The 18,287-nt window shown below is 33.6% G+C and overlaps 4 protein-coding genes across 5 annotated transcripts; all 4 read right to left on the reverse strand.

Moving 5' to 3' along the window:
- Window positions 1–437: 437 nt before the first annotated feature.
- On the reverse strand, window positions 438–3,231 carry BCCP2 (biotin carboxyl carrier protein 2). Of its 2 annotated transcripts, NM_001308745.1 has the most exon segments (8): window positions 640–804; window positions 913–978; window positions 1,166–1,237; window positions 1,416–1,731; window positions 1,839–1,990; window positions 2,086–2,139; window positions 2,762–2,909; window positions 3,197–3,231. In NM_001308745.1, coding segments are annotated over 7 exon segments (813 nt in total). In that variant the 5' UTR covers window positions 2,891–2,909; window positions 3,197–3,231; the 3' UTR covers window positions 640–780.
- A 536-nt stretch (window positions 3,232–3,767) lies between these two features.
- MPPBETA (Insulinase (Peptidase family M16) protein) lies at window positions 3,768–8,712 on the reverse strand. Its single transcript, XM_012229417.4, has 9 exons — window positions 7,957–8,712; window positions 7,258–7,422; window positions 7,004–7,141; window positions 6,760–6,911; window positions 6,434–6,542; window positions 5,658–5,756; window positions 4,986–5,051; window positions 4,322–4,429; window positions 3,768–4,218 (listed from the first exon to the last, which is right to left on the reverse strand). The coding sequence occupies exons 1-9, from the start codon at window positions 8,623–8,625 to the stop codon at window positions 4,132–4,134; spliced, it is 1,593 nt and encodes a 530-aa protein (XP_012084807.1). The 5' UTR covers window positions 8,626–8,712; the 3' UTR covers window positions 3,768–4,131.
- Window positions 8,713–11,297: 2,585 nt separating this feature from the next.
- On the reverse strand, window positions 11,298–12,816 carry LOC105644145 (small ribosomal subunit protein eS19x). The gene is made up of 4 exons (XM_012229416.4): window positions 12,656–12,816; window positions 12,006–12,096; window positions 11,715–11,898; window positions 11,298–11,589 (listed from the first exon to the last, which is right to left on the reverse strand). Exons 1-4 carry the CDS (start codon window positions 12,737–12,739, stop codon window positions 11,517–11,519), a joined length of 432 nt encoding a protein of 143 aa, XP_012084806.1. The 5' UTR covers window positions 12,740–12,816; the 3' UTR covers window positions 11,298–11,516.
- Window positions 12,817–14,028: 1,212 nt separating this feature from the next.
- Window positions 14,029–17,021, reverse strand: LOC105644144 (TPX2 (targeting protein for Xklp2) protein family). The gene is made up of 8 exons (XM_012229415.4): window positions 15,934–17,021; window positions 15,770–15,815; window positions 15,584–15,676; window positions 15,360–15,479; window positions 15,051–15,149; window positions 14,828–14,887; window positions 14,645–14,739; window positions 14,029–14,329 (listed from the first exon to the last, which is right to left on the reverse strand). The coding sequence occupies exons 1-8, from the start codon at window positions 16,836–16,838 to the stop codon at window positions 14,212–14,214; spliced, it is 1,536 nt and encodes a 511-aa protein (XP_012084805.1). The 5' UTR covers window positions 16,839–17,021; the 3' UTR covers window positions 14,029–14,211.
- Window positions 17,022–18,287: the final 1,266 nt, after the last annotated feature.

The following is an 18,287-nucleotide window of genomic DNA, read 5'->3' on the forward strand; positions in this document are numbered from 1 at the left end:
AGGAAAAAAAAATTCATTTTAAGGAAAATAACCTTTCATCTTCAAAAGAGAAACATATTTTCATCATGAATAGTTTTATGGCAATCTTATAAACACATTTATTAATTTGCTAATAACTGATAATCACTATTAATAATCATTGTTAATCGCCCCTTATCATCAGCCATTATTGGTCACACTACAGGGCTTCAACAGCTACCATCGTTTATCATTTTTATGGGAGCCCAGCAGCCTTTTTGGATCAGTGATTAGCAATCCCAAATTTTATTTCTTTTTTGTTTTATTTCAAAAATAAAAACATGACATTTCCTTTTTGTACTCATAACATTTTTTTCATATTTAATTAATTTTTAAAATATAAAAATTTTTATAATTTTAAATATTTTATAATCTTATAAACTAAAAATTTTAATATCTTAAATTAATATTCTCAAATATTTCAGAATTCACTTTGTATTATTGAAAATTAAATTAAAATTAAGTTACAAAAATTAATAGTCTCAAGGATTCCAGAGAGATTACAGATTCACTCCAAAAATTTCACACATTGCATTTTAAAAATTACTTAATGCCCTATATTCTAAAACCCTTGAAGCTTTCTTCTACATATCAAACACAATGATTTAAGTATAAAAAATGTTTCGGCTGACCAAGATGACACCATTATTCATTTAAAATTACACCGTAAAAATGGAAAAATTACTAGATATGTAACCCTTCAAGTTACTTTGGTAGAAACAAGTACTTCTTGCTACTGAGTATAATGATTCCTGTAAGTGATCATGGTGCAATGACAAATAGAGGCTGCATATAAGCAACAAAAATGCAATTACAATCTGAGATAATAGCACGTAGAATATATAAGCCGAGAGATAATGGGCGAGGAAGAAAAAAAAAAAAAAAAAGATTTACCATGTCCACACTAACTGGTTTCCCATCCTCTACCAGAATCTCAGCTATGGTTCCGGACTGATCAGCCTAAAAAAACAACACAAACACACAAAATAGATAGTAACTAACAAAACAGACAGAGAAGTGAAATTAAACATACATCCAACGATTTCATATACGTGGGATGAATACACAAAACTTTCTATATAGAGAGATTTTAACATAAGCTTTGTAATAGCAACCAAATGAACTAATGAAAAAAGTAGAGACATACCTCAATTTCATTCATTAGTTTCATGGCTTCGATGATGCAGACAACCTGACCTTTCTGCACTTTATCTCCTACCTGTAAAAATAAGCATAGAAACATAGGGAAGGAAGCTTTTTCACTTCAGATTGATATTTAAGTAAACATGATGGCATGCCTTTCATAAGAAATACAGGCATTGCGTGTTATGTCTTTCGCAGCAGTGTCTTTTAAAAGGTACACAACACACTTGCTAGTCAGTAACACAGTCACATACCTTGACAAAAGGGGGTTCACCAGGTGCTGGATTACGATAAAAGGTTCCTGCCATTGGGCATTTCAGTGGCGGATGAGATGATGAGCTAGTCTTTGCAGGGGGAGGCAAGGCCAGTGCCAGAGGTGGAGAACTTGGAGGTGCAGATGCAGGAGCAGCTGGTGGCGGAGATGGAAGCATGGTATGTTGGTAAGAGGGCGGCATTGCAATGACAGGAGCTGCCGGTGGTGGTTGCTGCAAAGCCTCTTTTTTTCTTATTATGAGCTGACAACCTAACTGCTTTAGTTGGAGCTCCGTGATATCTCTTGAATCCACAAGTCTGCTCACCAAATTTAATATCAAATCAATTCCAAAACAATGAAGTAAATGCACAAAAATAACTAGACATCTAATCTGGCATTAAAAACACAGGCTCTCTTTGCTTACTTGACAAGGTCCGATACTTGTGTCATGAATGCGGAAATTTGTGATGCATCCAGAATGTTACTTTCTGTTGATTCATCTTTTTCATCAGGTGTTGGGACATTGGAGTTAGTCTCTAGGACTGGCACAGAATTTGACGATTTCTCGAGAAGAACCTTAAATATAAAAAAATTAAATTAGTAAACCACGGAAATAACAATTGAAGCTAATTTAGACATAAACTTTCTTGAACTTATAGGCAAGAACACACCTCGTTGAGCTTTGCCTGCATCTTGGTAACACGAGATTGCTTCCTGTTACACCACTGCAAAAGAAAATTAAATCACCCAACAATCAATGGCAATAATATTTCTGCAAGGATATTAGTGTACATAGATTGAACAACAGTTGTCTATTATTAGGAGCTCATGTAATGATCACGTTTATTAATTTATGTAAGTTTGAGTCTCTTTATAAGGTAAAAAGCTTGACTAGATGAAGCTATCTAAAACTAAAAGATAATGAAAATTGAAGTCAAAGGGATTAAACTGAAGTATCGATGTTAGACAAATCGTCACAAGTATCCTAAAATCACATTTCAATTTGCAAAAATCCGGAAAACAGAGTACTTGCAATTCTCCACTAAATTAAAAAAAAAAAAAAAAAAAAATAACAGGGAGATCAATGATTAAAAAAATTGGTCAAGCTCTAAATATATAATAAACATAAACTAAAAGCATAAAAAAATATATAGAAACACTGTTTAGATACTACTATAGTAACAGGACAACAATCAAATCAAGCATGTAAACAGAAGAACAAAACAAAAACGTTACAAACTAAAAACAACTGCATGATAATAGTAAGGATAACCAAATTGCATAGTCAAAAGGCAAGCACTTTTGCTACAGTTAGGAAAAGAAGAAAAAAGAAAGCAAGAAACTAACCTGAAATCCAAGGAGATTGGAAGTGAGAGGAGGAAAGGAAACGGTCGAGTTGGGAAGTGGGTTTTCGACATTGGATCCGATGCGAGCAACCAAAGTGGTTTTAGGGCAAGGAACCGAAATGGATGCCATTGTTGATATAATTTGGTATCTGTAAGCAAAAAAAAAAAAAAAAAGAACTAATATATGAAGATTAGAAACTGTAAATAGCTTCAAAGGAAGAAACTTTATGATTTAAATCTAAGAATGGAAAGAAAAGGGCGGAGATTTGGAGGAGAAACGATGGTTCAGTATCGATTAGATCGAAGGGAGGAGACTGAGAAATCTGAGTGATGAATCAAAAAAAATCAAATGCAAAACAAAAGGCCCCAAAATAAAAGGGTTAAAACGGAAAATAGCAAAAAACTATAATTTAATACCCTGTGTCTCGATACTTACAATGAAACAATTTCACATCGAGGTTTTAAGTTTCCTAACTAACAGCCACAACTGCAATAAAAATACATTTCTCATTTCAAAGAGAGAGAAGGCCGTCACTTTTCCCTCCAACCACTGGTGCAAGCTGTGATAATGTTTTGTAACTGTGTGGGATTCTTTGTGGGGTCCTCTTTCTTCCATTTAAGCTGGAATGATTTTGATTGTTGGAAAATGGAGATGGTTCTTCTTAGAGAACAAATTTTTTATGACCAAAATATTTAGCTATAATTTTAGCCCTGATGCATAAAAATTACCCTAAACTTCAGATTTTTATCCATATATCATTTTAAATTTTTTCAATATGACAGGATGGAATACAGGTTATAACTTGTGAGCAAAGAAATACAGGCTAGAATTATCAAGCAACAAGGGGAGTATAAGTTCAAAAACAGATTCTTTTGCTCATTATTTTAAAATTTCAGCACATTAAGGTGCAGATCCATGGGAAAGCTGGAAGCAAAGTATAAACTACTCCATTCAATGGGGTTGGCTGTGAACAGATTGCTTGTCTGTCAAAAAGTAACATATGGTGTAAGGAAAGTTGGCACTTGAATTATTATTAACAATAAAAACTCGTATCAAATCCTCTCGCATCAGTCTCTCCAACAATATGCAGGTAACAAAAAATTTCAGTTAAAAGATATTGACAAGAAGGGCCTTACTAATCCATGCTTTGCTAAAAAGTACTGAATATCAATCCCTTGTATCGGCCAACTTACTGAACACTGCATTCTTTATTACTGCAGCAATAATAGCATTACAGAGAGAAACCTAAAAAAATTTTGACTTGAAAATGCTAAGGATTTGGGGGCTTCCCCAGTGACGTTGGTTGTGCTGTAAAAACAACAAAATGCATGTATCCATGCAGTAATGTAACAAATAAAAAGCACAACACTCTAGTAGCGGTTCATGTAGGTCCTGCGTCTGAACCAGTTGTAATCAGGCAAGCCCTGGATAGGACCCGTGGCAGCAATTGCAACATCCTGTCAAAAAAAAGAAGCAATCAACATGAAGATTTCACTTCCTTCTTGTTGTAAAATTAGGAGTTAGGGTATCAACAAAACTTTGATCGACTGTCTTTTGTACCTTGTCATGAATAAATCTGTTTGCAACACGTTTAATAGTACTTGCATCAACAGCATCAATCCTAGCAAACAATTCAGCGAATGGAATTCTCCGACCATAAGTAAGCAACTGCAACCATAAGCAAATGAGAAGAACAATTAACAACAGTAATGATACGCACCAAGAATTCCCAGCAAAGTATTCCAGCAGTCAACAAGATTATGAATTTTATCCACAACTTACAAGACCAACATATTAAGAGTTGAACAAGGACGTTATGACTTGTGACAACAGAGACTATTTGGTAATCAAATACATTACATAAAACTACAAGACAGAGCTCCCACATGGTTACTCTAATGGCAAGTTATTGCAAATAACAAGCTAAGAAAGCACCCAATGAAAACATATTGCCTCTAAGGCTCTCCAACCTATAATCGAGTTATGCAAGACCTGGTCAAGGTAAAACAACATGGAAGGAAGGCAATGTGCTTTTGCATTATCTCTTTACCAAGAACCATGAATGATATCTATGACTTTGGTTTGCATTAATCATGCAATCATCAGGATGGAAAAAGAACCTTCACTTATCTCTCAGCAACAATATGTAGTAGTACTTGCTGAAACCTATTTTGTCCTAAAATTTTTGCCCACAGGATGTTTTAATATGGAAACTTAATAATACCTGTCGTCCAATATCTTCAGCTACAGGGCTGGTTCCATCTATGTGAAGTAGCAATGAAGATTTCAACTGCAACCACATGCAGCAGTAAGAGAATAATAACAAAAAAAGGAGAAAGACATTTCACAGTACGTCCAACTAGTATAAAAAATAAACCGTATATAATACTCGAGAAATGAGTAAGGTAAGAATCACATAAAATGAATGAAAATATAGTAATCATATGATTCGTTTTAAAGCAGAAACAAGAATATACAAAAGGCCCAGCAATAAACAGAGGCTTCAGTTTATCATATTGTTAGCATGCCTTAATTAAGTAAATTAGAACCCAACAAAAGTTGAATATTCCAATTCTCTGGAGCAGTTAAGAGTCAATTGTTTGCTCATCTAAAGCACCGAACTGTTATTTAACACAAGAATCTGAACCAACCAAATCAACAAAATAATTCACCAGAAAATGAGTTACAACAAAGTGGGGTATCTTATATGCATCACAGTGAGTTCAGCACAACCAACAGATTCAATGCATAATTATTTTGGGTCACGGAAACAACTTTTAACAAACCTAAGAGTGTAACGAACTTAACAAAGATTCAAGGGGAAACTAGTTGGAATTAAATTCAAATCAATAGAAGACACATAAAGTTCCATGACAAAGCAGGATCATGTGACTACCTGATTACAAGCCCTTGTCACATCAGCGTCAGAAACCCGATAACATAACTTGGCTGTCTCATGCATAATTGCCCAAGCTAAATCATCCAAGCCATCCGGCTGAAAGAATAATACAAGTCTTAAAATTTTCATTAACACAGGAAAGCATAATATCATCAAAGAGAGAGTCCAAAATAAAGAATGTTAAAATGACTCAAACATCATCCTAAAGATACAATAGTTGAGATAGCTTTTAACAGATTAGCACCGAATAGTAATAAGCTCCATTGTCTCTAGTGTTTTCTTGTTCAAAATCAGAAAAAGAGACAAAAGTTAATTAACGAAAGATAGGAGGAGAAACAGCAGTGGCTCATGTTCCAAAAACCTACTATAACAGTATACAAGTGCATTTATATATTTCTGGAGACATAAAGAGCATATCTATACATAAAGCTATGTCAATATAATATTCATTTCCAAATATTCACCCTGTAAACTGCTTCCACCAGTACCATGCTTCAAACAACAACAGTATTAATATTCAATTTTCCTGAAAGTAAAATCTAGCTCAATGCCGAAATTTTTTTGTTCCTGATTGGTATCTGTCAACGGCAATAATATCTTTGCTTTTGAGAGAACATACACAACTCAAGTTACCACTGCTCTGTCATCTTTTCTCTCCATTGCATCATTAAATGTCTAGAATTTTTATAACATGATTGCATGCATTTTATACCATTTCATAAGAAGTAGTCATCAAGCCTATTGGAGATATAAACAAAAGTTGGCGACCTCACCTTGGCAACAGCGTAAACACCAAATAGGCCAGTGTCTTTGTAATTGGTGTTAAAAGCCATCATGCTTTCTGCAATTTCATTAATGCCAACCCTCTGTGCCAGCTCAGAACTGAACAAAAAAAGACAGTGAATTATGAGAGAACTGGACCAATCAAAGTTCAAAGCTATCATGTTGTAGCAAGAGTAGGGGGGCTATGATTATTGAAAGTCAATAGACACTTAGGGAAGACTTAACAATCTTTATTAGGGTGCTTCATTTTATTAAAGTTCTCTCTTTTAGCAGTGTTTTAGCCAGAAATATGGTGAGTTGGCAGTGGTGTGTTTACCCCATGTGCTTTCCACCGCCAGCATTTTTATTCCACGACCCCAACATTGCCTGCATGACCATCAGAGGAACAGAATCTGGATCGGTCCATGGTGCTCCTTCAAAAGCAACCGCAAATTGTGCCAAAGGAACATCATCATCAATTATCCTGACCTGAATACAAACAGTAATCAAAACACCCCAGTTTACATAAATAAGGAGTGTCAAATAAAAAAGTTATGAACATTTGAGTTATATCTTCCCACCTCAGAGCCAGTAAAAAATGCTGGTTCTTTTGCAACCAGCTGGGACGCAGTGGTTGGATCAGCTGATAACTTAGTAAACAGTTTCTTTACTTGCTCAAGAATGTCCTCGTGCTTAACAGCTCCAGAAGCAACAATGACCTGAAATGAAAGTCCCAACAAAATAGTAAACCATAAAGTCAAGAGGAGATACAGCCTCCTGTATTTCTATTGAGTCCAATATATGAAACAAGAAAGCTTCATTGGCTGTTCAGTACCATTCTAGGAGCAGTGTAGTGTGTGTTTATATAGTTCTGAAGATGATCTCTTGTGATTGATTTGACATTTTTGGCCGGTCCAAGAATAGTTCTACCCAGTGGAGTGTACTGGAATGCAGTTGCATGCAGATGGTCGAAGATAACTTCCTCTGTTTGCCCCTCAACCTACAAGTGTTCCATGACACAACTTTTGATAATGAGAAGATAAGGAATGCCAGAAAGGTACTAAAATTTATAACAAAAAAAAAGGCCTATATCATAACAGCAGCTCAATGATTTGTTTCAAAAACCAAACTTTTAATATTAGCTTATCACTCATCAACCAAAATCTTCTTTCTTTTACAATTCCAGAAATAAGATCACACCATGCAAACTAACCTCTGGGGGGAAAAAAAACTTTCCTTATCAATTAACATAGACGTAATGAGTCATCACATCATAAGATACTACCATATGGCCATTATAAATAACAAAAATTACCATAATCATCCAGCACTCTAGGTAACAAAGGTAAATAATTTCCTGGTAATTAATAAAAAAATAATAATAAAACTCCAACAAATGCTAATCAATTCAAACCAAAGCACACAACTTTCTACATCAGTAAGCAATAAAAAGATAACCCGCCTCCAATACACACAAAAATAAAGCAAAAGAACCTTAAAAAAAAAAAAAAAAAAAAAAAAAGAAACCAATTACCTCTTCCATTTCCCTCAAAATCACATCCCTCTCACGACTAATCCGTTTCTCATCGAACTTTGAATTCTGCAATATATCAGCCAAAATATCCAATGCCTTATTCACATCCTTGTCCATGACTTTGGCATAATAAGTAGTCTGCTCCCTACTAGTGTAGGCATTCAAATGCCCACCCATGTTCTCGATCTCTTCTTCAATATCTCTTGCAGACCTCTTCTCCGTCCCCTTAAAAATCATATGCTCGAGAAAATGGGCTGTTCCGTTAGTATCTTCAGTCTCAAATCGGGACCCCGCGTCGATCCATACTCCAACAGTTGCGGTTTTCGACGCAAGATTAGATTCCGTTGCAACACGAAGACCATTAGAGAGAGTAGTAATGCGAGTTTCGGGAGCGGAAAGGATGTGAGTGTGAGACCTACGAGTAGGGTGGGGAGACCCGTATTTGAGGAACCTCGGGTCGGGGCTCTCGAGCTGTTGAAGCTTGGATTTGACTGATTCAGCAAGACGATCATAGATCATGGCATCTGGAGGAGGAGGACCAGGCGGCGCAGACGGCGAAGTTGTGGCGAGAGGAGCGGCGGAGGTGGAAGATGATCGGAAGGAAGATAGTGCAGAGCGTTGAGGCCTATGAGACCGGCGGGCTAGAGAAAGAAGATGCTTCAACGCCATGACTAGATTGGTTGGTGACGTTTAGGCTAGGGTTTGATGAGAGGGGAAGAGAAAAGTAGACGCAGGTGTTTGTACAAGATGATAAATAAATATGTTAGTATAATAAGTAAGAAGAGCGAGTCTGTTTGAGCTTCACTGTGATGTTGTGTTAAAATGAAACGGCGCCGTTAAGCTGCAGGCGCGTTGTGAGAGAAACAAATTACCCAACCGAGCTTAATGTGCTTTGTTCCATATGAATCGGTCTTTTTTCCAACGGTTTTTTCTGTTTCCTTTTTTCTTTTCTTTTTTTTTTTTAATTGAAAAGGCCAAAAAAAAAAAATTTCTTGCTCGTTTTTAAGACCTATTTGATGTATCAAAACGCAATTTCACTTCTGGTTATACTCCTGTACTATAATATAAGAAAATATGTACCTATTATATAAAATATCCATCCACCAAACATATTCAACGATGATATAGAAATATATGTGATATTAACATAATTGGAAACAGCAATATTCAATCGAAAGGCTGTACTACAAAGTAGGGAAGAGCAATTTTCGGATTCTAATCGAGAATCGACTCAAATCAATTTATTTCGGTCAGATTTGAATAATTATTTTATAAATTTAAGTTACAAATCAGTTTAGGTACATAAGACCGTTTATTTTATAAGTTGTGGTTCGGTTATTATATATAATTAATCAAATTTATAGATTTAATCTATAATAAATAATTTCAGATTCGATTACTCTAAAAATATATTTGAATAGGCCGAGACTAAATTAATTTAATTTGATTAACCGAATGCTAACTCATAGTAATGCAAAGAGAATGAACAGAAATATTAATATTTTAATCTACTACTACCTTGGTTTCATAATACTTATCACGAATTTCACGGTTTTTAAAAAAATCATTAAATTTGTCCGCCTAGGAATTCTTATTAATTAGAATAGCTAATAATATTACTTTAATCTTTTTTGAATAAATGAAATATCAAATACTACAATATTATCTATATTTTAAATTAAAAACTTTATTAGCCATGACTAAGAATACTGTAGAACATATAAAATTTCACTTCCTCTCCCCTTATTCAATTACTCTTTTTATGTATTTGATTTCTTTTATCACTAGACTATTAATTAATTGAATTCAATGTTTTAAAATATAATAATTAATCTTTATATGTTAAAAAAATATTTTACCCTCTCAAAAACATATTGATGATATTAATTATTATTAAGTGATACATGTCCATGTCCATCTCAAATCATCATTCCTAAATTGAAGATGGGATCAACTTCTCCAAACAAAATCAGTGACTATTTGTTAGAGTGAACTTATGCAAAAGTCTCATTTCTTCCGATTTCTTATTACATTTTCTACCTACTAACAAATGATTATTATACTTGAACGTGAGAATGGATAATCATACCTATTTTGTTACGTTTGAGCGTTTAAATATGCATTAACATCAATTAATTGGAAACAAAATCAAACCCACTTAAGATTATCAAACAAAAAGAAACAACAGATCCTTATTGATATGCAAGATGGGAGATGTGTTTTATATCCAAATTATATCAGCTCAACCGTTGATTACTTTTATGCAAACTAATCTTAGAAGCTTTCCAAATACTACTCATATTGGATATAGAATCTCCAACTGTTGAAGAATATAGGCAAATCCAAACTCGAATCATCACTCCAAAATGTTGTAGGAGGAAGGTCTGACTTCATTGACAGACCCCGTATCAATGGTCAACCACTTCCAAACATTCCAATTACTTCTGTTGTGGAGTTAGGCAATCAGATCCAAGAAAAGGGAGCAGCAAACTTCTGTGTTGTCATAATACCCAATAATGTTGAAATGCAAGTTAGAGAGGCTATTATCACTCGTGCAAGGATGACTCCGGTAGAGGTTGATATATGGGCTAATGAACACTATTTGGTTTGCATCGTTTGAGCTCCTTTGTTTTCATAAAATAATTTTCAGAAAAATATTTTTCTATAAAATAATTTTCAGAAAAATATTTTTTCATTTTTTGGAATACTCAGAAAATTAAATAAGAAGAAAATATTTTTCTGATCAAAGGAAAATTAATTCATTTTTTTAAAAAAATAATTTTCCATTTTCAAAAGATTCAAAAGAATAAAACATTTTATAAATATCGACAAACTTTATAAATCTACATTTTTTAATTTATTAATCATTATAATCACTACCACCTCAACTTCCATAATTTATATAACTTTTTGCATTATTTTCATATTTAACAATAAATTTTTTAAATTATAAAATTTCAATTATTATTAATATTTTAATAGTCTTATGAGATAAAGATTCTAATATTTTTATCTATTTTTCAATATTACAAATAAACAGCGAAAAATAAATTATTTGAAAAATATTTTTCATGAAAACATTTACCAGCAAATTATTTTACAAAAAGAAACGGAACCTTAATTTTAGTTTTTTCTTTACGCTAAGAGTTTTTCAATAATAATGATGCCTTAGCCAAAATATTATGAATATTAAATTTCTATTAAATATGTAATGAATAAAAGTTTATTTCGCCTATTAAGTAAGTTGGTAATATTAAAACTGTTAAGTGCGAATAAAGAAATTGCTGTAATTCAAGAGCTCAATACAAAACAATTATTTAAAATTTTCTTCCAAGCAAAAATTTGAACATAACGAGTTAAACCATAAATTTTATAAATAAAAAGCAACAGCAGGAGGAACCATGTTCATCTCAAAGACAGTAATAATTGAACCCAAAACTTTTCACAACATGTAATATGGTTTAAGCATCAAGCAGTAAAATCTCTCCAATAGACTAAAACAGAAAGCTAAAACTACCAAAATAAATTGGTATTCTGCAGCATACCCAACTTTAAGTTTATCAAGGGGCAACCACAATCCGTCCGGCCACTTGATCAAGGTCCCGTTGACCACTCGAAGTAATTCTCCTCCCACTAGTTCAATAGCAAAAAAAAAAAAAAAATATATGCATCAGCACATATGATGACTTATCATGAGTATCAAGATCCTATAGTTTGATGACAAGGCAAAATCAGGCCTTGAGAAATTCAATACTTACCCCTTGGGGTCAACATCAACAATGTTCATTTTCTGCAATTGCTGCAGGATGTGACGAGCAATAGCACCACTGCTCTTTCCAAAATGAGGCGGACGACTTCCATTTCTCTTGCTTCCACCATAGATCCTGCGGAAAGCACCCACACCAAGGCCTCCCCTCAAATAAATCTTCCTCGCCATGGAGGCTGCAAACAGATCATCAAAGATCTACTTCAGAATTGCATCACCAACTTTATAACTATATACTGAAAGCATGTACATGGGTATCATTAGAGAAAAAAAAGACTCGCACCAGCTCTAACAAAGTACCAATCTGGGTCATAAGGTGCAAGCTCCTTGAGTGTTCCTGTCTTCACAATATCAGTCCATGGAGGCAACTCGATCTGTTGGACGATGAAATATAAAGATTAAACAATAAATCTCAATTTTGTAATTCATAAACAAAAATTCAAAAAGCAGTAATGACAAATATAAAACAATCTCATTTGTCTCCAAAAACAAAGCTAATAACTCTCATATAACATCAACCCCGGTGAACATTTTACATCCAAATAGGCTAGTACTATTTGCATATATGCGTGTATTGCATTTTGCTGACTAAAATCTACATAAATGTCTTCTTCAAGTGTTAATGGAAAAGTAGTTTCTGACCTTCAGCCCTCAAATAGAACTAGAAATTATGTTAGCAAATTTTGTGACATACCCAAACCCACGAACCTGGCACACCCAGTTGGTGCACAGATTAAACATCTATTCCAATCAGAGCAAAAACCATATAGCTTACATCTATAGATCAACCAAACAACACAATGGCCAGCCAACACTAAATACCTAACCTACTCCGATCTAATTGGGTCAAGAACCCAAAAACTATACAGTTAAGTGAGAAATCAAATGATAAAATAACAACGAACTGAAAGAAGAATGATAAAGATGCGATACCTTGCCGGATCGCTTAAGATGGGCAGAGTAAGCTTTGACGAACTCATGAGGAGACACGTCCTTTACAGTCTTGGCGGTCGCCATTTTTCCACGGATGGCGTTCTCTACAGAGCAAAGGGTAAAGATAGGCTCTGTGTCTCACTAGGGTTTCAGCTCGTCTGCTTAATGGTGCTTATATAACTAGGGTTTCGTGTTTTCTGTCGGATTGGCCCAGTCTTGTTTTCACGGGTCTGGTCTTTTTTGAAGTTCTTTGGGCCAGGTTTTCGACCCAAATGTTTTATAACGTTTGTATATAAAGTTTTTTCCTTTTTTTTTAAATATCATCAAAATTAAATAAATACATTAAATATAGAATAAATACATAAAATTTAGAAATAAACCCACTTCACCTTCTTGAACTTATTATTCAAAAAAAAAAATTACAAAATTGATTTTTTGGCTCAATTTACCCCTTAAACTTATAAATACTTATAATTTATGTGCAATTTACTCTAATTTGTCCAGATTCTCACTTGAATTTGGGCTTTTTAGGGCAACTTAAGTGTGAATTGCACGTTCTATGGGTAACTTAGTCAAAAGGTAGATTTTATAACTTTTTAATCTTGAATTACAAATTCAAAGAGTGAATTACGCTTTATTCCTTAAATTTTATTATAAAAAATGAATAAAAATGAAAAGATAATTATTAATTTCACAATTAGTATTACAAATTCTATTTTTAGATCATCACTCTTATTTATAATTATTTATATTAATTATAGAATAATTTTTCTTATGTGGAATAATACTCCATATAGTATGACTCATACCTCTTATTTGATTGTATAGAATTCATTAGCAAATGGTATAATTTAATTTAGTCCTATTTAATTTCACAATATTGAATTCATTGTATTAAAATGAATGCTATTTTTATTCATAATAGTAATAAACATGGAATCATGAAATTCACAAAAGTTTTTGGAATTCAATTATTACTAAACAATGTCTTAAATTTATTTCAAGAATTTAATGCTCAATAATACAGTCAAATATTAATTTTCTTATTTTATGACTGGTTAAATACTAAAAAAAATTTAATGGTTTATGATTTTAGTACTTGCCAATGATTAACTGGACCTTCACAATTCAATTTCCAAGTAGTTCACATGATTTGCCTCGATTAAGTGCAACTAAGGTCTCGAGTTTAAATATTCTCGATCACAAGTGTTTTTCATCAATTTGGTGAGTCATGGAAGGACTACCAATTTGTTTATATCGCAATGTTATTTCAGCCTATCCAGCCTTCCAATGTATAAAAAAAAAAAATGATAATAATAATAATAATTCAAAGAGATATTGAAAATGAGAATGAAAATGCAGATAGATAAATCTGACTGAACTGAGAACTTTCTACCCAGCCGGTTTTTCATTAATTTCACTATACTTGAAAAACAAACCAGAGTTCACAAAATTGCAACTAAATCAGTTGCATCATGTACAATAAGAATATGGAAGAATCACAGTTAACATTATTTAGTAGATTGATAAGGAATTATGATGCCTAGAAACGCTTCTCATTGTTCTTGGTAAGTGAAGGTGCTCATGTCGTTCCACGACAGACAACTTTTGATTTTCTTTTGCTGAGGAATGTGAAATTTTGGTTCTTTAGGCACAGTTGGATGCTTCACTGACCTGAAGAAACGCAAATACAGAATTCAAGGCTTTCGTTCGATGAAAAAAACAAAAACTGAAGTTGCAATGGATGAGTAGCCCAATTCAGCAAAAGAAAGCTGCAGAATTGCATGTGCCACAAGTAGAATAATACAAGCCAAAACTTTAAATTTTAATCGATAGAAACTTTCCGCTTACACTAACAGCTTTAAAGGTCACCCCCATAATGAATCAAGACAAGGGTAAAAAAAAATAAGGGAAGCACTCTCATATAATATGTAGTAATGGAGTGCATTGCTTGACATTACAATAGGCCTGCAAACGTAAAATCTTTACCTTCTGGGAATGAAGGGCCTGTCAAAATAGGGCATGGGTTGTGCTTTTGGAACCAGCTCCTTTCTCAATCTGCGTATTTCTTCCTCTTCTGCTAGCTATAGGATAAAAAAGAACTGGTGTAAATATTTGAAAGCAGATAGTAATAGCATCAACTTGGTATCATTGATTTTCTATTCAATTTACCTTTTGCTGCCTCTCTCTTTCCATTTTGTATTGCTCAATAAGGGTTAACTTCTCAGCCACCTGACATCACACAGATTGTATTGCTCAAGAGGCTATGATTGAGAATTGAAAGACCAAGATTCATAATTACATAGATGTATAGTTTAACCATAAAATAGCAGAGCATGTACTGAAATCAGCACTAAATTTCCAGCTAGGGATACTAAAATAAGTAGACATTTACCTGGTGATCAAACTCGGCACGCTCCACTGCCCGAATATCACTGTGGAGCCTAAGGTCAATGGGTCTGGTATTCTCTTTTACTGGAGGTTTTATAAGACACTGAAATGACACAGACCAACCTCAAGTAAGTGAACTACAAAAGTACATCAAAGGCTGAATTTGGTAGTTCCTTAGGGTAATTTTTACAAAAGAGAATCATTTGACTTTGTGCACTTTCATATACTCAAAATGACCATTGTGCATAATCAAAAAATTGAGTTCTTTCCCGATTTCTCCTTGTCCAGATTATACAAACAATCCCAAACTCACCTCAGGTTCATCTGTTGTCCAAGGAAGGCCTTGTGCAATAGGAATCCGCTGCTTCTCCTCCTCGGTCATCATTTCCTGCAATTTTTTCATGAATTCTTCCTCCTTCTGTTTTCCCCTTTGCTATAATGTAATAAGAACCGATCACCAAAATTTACAATGAATGGGAAAAAAATATAGAAACAAGATTTAAACTGCATGAGCAATCATCATTATAGAATATCTACCTCTGTCCTCAGCTTAAATGGCTTTTGACTTGTGATTTTAAGCTGCTTTTTCTTCCATCTCCTCCCACCCATTGTGCTGCATGACTCAGAGCTCTAAAGAGAAAGTGAAACAAAATCAATAAGTAAAAAGACTACGGACACGTATCCAAATTAGTAGACAACCTGGAAAGGTCAAAAGAATCTTACATTTCTTCGGCTTCTCCGACCTCCATTAGAAGTCCTGCTAGAAATACTGCAATTTTTTGGGGGGAAGGGGCAGAGCATACCAGTCAACATCTAAACACTAAATACACAAAAAGCAAGATAATAATGCAGGATTAAATAAAATAAATTCGACAATCACCACTAACCTGCCTTGACTACTGTCCCACGATGAGGAAACAGAAAGCCTTGGATCCAAACCTAGATTCTTAGAAGTGAGAAACAAATCAGATGGGCATAGAGAAGAAGGAGAATCCTGCGATTCTGGAACTTTAGGATGCTGTAATCCAGGCAATGCCCATTGCATTGCCTTCTTTTTGTCCTCTTTAATCTCCTCCTCTTCCTTCTTATCAGAATCCTTGGGATCTGGTATTGTACGTAGCCTCTCAAAAGCCTGAACCAGATGCATCACTTTCCCACATTCAGGTACACTACTTCTTGCTTGTTCAAGCAACCTTTCTCTCCTTCTCTTAACTGTAGAAATACCTATTTGCTCCAATTGCTCGCTCTCATCTTCTTCATTCTCATTCTTTTGAGCCATAAAACCTTTCTCTATCTCCTCTTCTTCTTCAACTTCACTGTCGGCTTTAAAACCACTTTCCTTTTCTTTATCTTCCAATTCTTCTTTCTCTCCTATGGACCTGTTCTTGAAAAACTCTTCTTGTGAAGCTCTCAGTGTTTCATAAGCTACACATAAACACTTTTTTATGTTTCCCCCAAATTTCTCTTTGCATTTGCACTCTACAGTTGAATTTGAATTCGCTTTCTCCTTTTTCGAATTTTTCTTTGCCACAACAAATTTTCGTTCTCTGATCTTGTTTCTAGGAGAGTGAAGATTCGAACTTTGATTGATAATATGATTCTTTGAGGCTGATTTTTGAGATTTTGCAGATTTGGTAATCGGGGAATTCGTGGGTTTTGCATTAGGACTTGAATAGGAAACATTGGGATTTGAATTCTCGGAATTTTTTGAATTCTCGGAATTTTTTGAAATCTTGGCTTGAGGATCTTTCACAGGAGTAACTGATTTTGAATTCTTGGTGCTCGAATCCATGGATTCAAAGTAACTGCAGAAACAAAAATGAATCGGTAAGAGAAAACAGAAATTCTGGGTTTTGTTTGTTTGAGGGTTCCGATAGAGAGAGATGGGAGAAAGAGAGAATTAGGCTTCTTTGATTGATCAGTGAGAAACCCGTAAATGATGAATAGATCATAGATGAGAAAAAAAGAACGTTAAAGGTTTTGGACGCTCTCTGTAACGGCTAGTTTTCCTGATGGTGGGGTTCTGGCTTGCGCAGCGTTGGATTATTATTTTAAATTTTCGTTTGGGTTTTGACCGTTTGATTCGCTAATTAGGGATTAAACTGTGGTGTCGATTTGGATTAGCAACCGTTATGGCTAGGAGGGATACGGAGATTTTAGTTTGACAGGGATTTTGTTTGTTTTATTGGACAAAAATTGTTATTTTCGTTTCTTTTTTTTTTTTTCCGTTCAAAGGTTCAACGAACCTAAATAGTGATGATGTTAATGGTATGGACCGACAAAATGATTTTAATCAGTTGAAATAACATGATAATTTTAATGAACTATAATAATAAAAATAGGCTACACAACAATGATAATTTTTCATTTAACCACTAAATTAGTGAATATTTTTATGGTTGATAAGATCGATATTTCTCACTTCGCACACTAACGAAAGATCAAGCAAAACATATCTAATTGACTTTTTTTCATATAAATTTAACACTTAATTAGATTATTTTCTCTATTAATTTAGGATTAAATTAGTTTCTTTACGGAAAAATAAATGTATTTATTCCTCTTTTTTTATAAATTTAGCAACCGTTATGGCTAGGAGGGATATGGAGATTTTTGTTTGATAAGGATTGTGTTTGTTTTACTTGATAAAGATTGTTTTTATTTTTTCTAAATTCTTTTATTAAATGGGTCAAACTAAATAATAAAGATAACTCTTCCTTAACCGTTAGATTGGTAAAAACTTTTATGATCGAAAGAATTGGAAGTCATGACTTCTCACACTTTTTTCACTAACGACAAGACCAAATAGATAACACCTAATTGACTTTATAAAAATAAAATGTATTTGTTCCTTTTTTTTATATAAAAAAAAACTGACATTAATTTGTTTCTAAAAACATACACTTCCCTTTTTTTTTTTTTTTCTTCTCTTTATGTTAATAATATTTTACCATATTGATCGAGTAATTACTTCGAATTTATTTAAATGGAGAGGATTTTATCCATTTATTTAAAAAAAAGTAGGTATGAGTTTTAAAAGTAAAATCTCATCCTTCATATTTATATATATATATATATATATATATATATATATATATATATATATAAAGCTAATTTTAAAAAAATAAAATAAAACCCTGAATTTGATTTGCCTAATTCATTATAAGTTGAGTATAAATGTCGTTGGACAACTGCGAAATTGCACAAGTTGAGTATGCATTTAATCTAGTTGGAGAAATGC

Source organism: Jatropha curcas, chromosome 4 (genome assembly GCF_041381405.1).
Source record: "Jatropha curcas cultivar XTBG-Jc1 chromosome 4, XTBG_Jcur_1.0, whole genome shotgun sequence".
In the NCBI taxonomy this organism is placed as follows: domain Eukaryota; kingdom Viridiplantae; phylum Streptophyta; class Magnoliopsida; order Malpighiales; family Euphorbiaceae; genus Jatropha; species Jatropha curcas.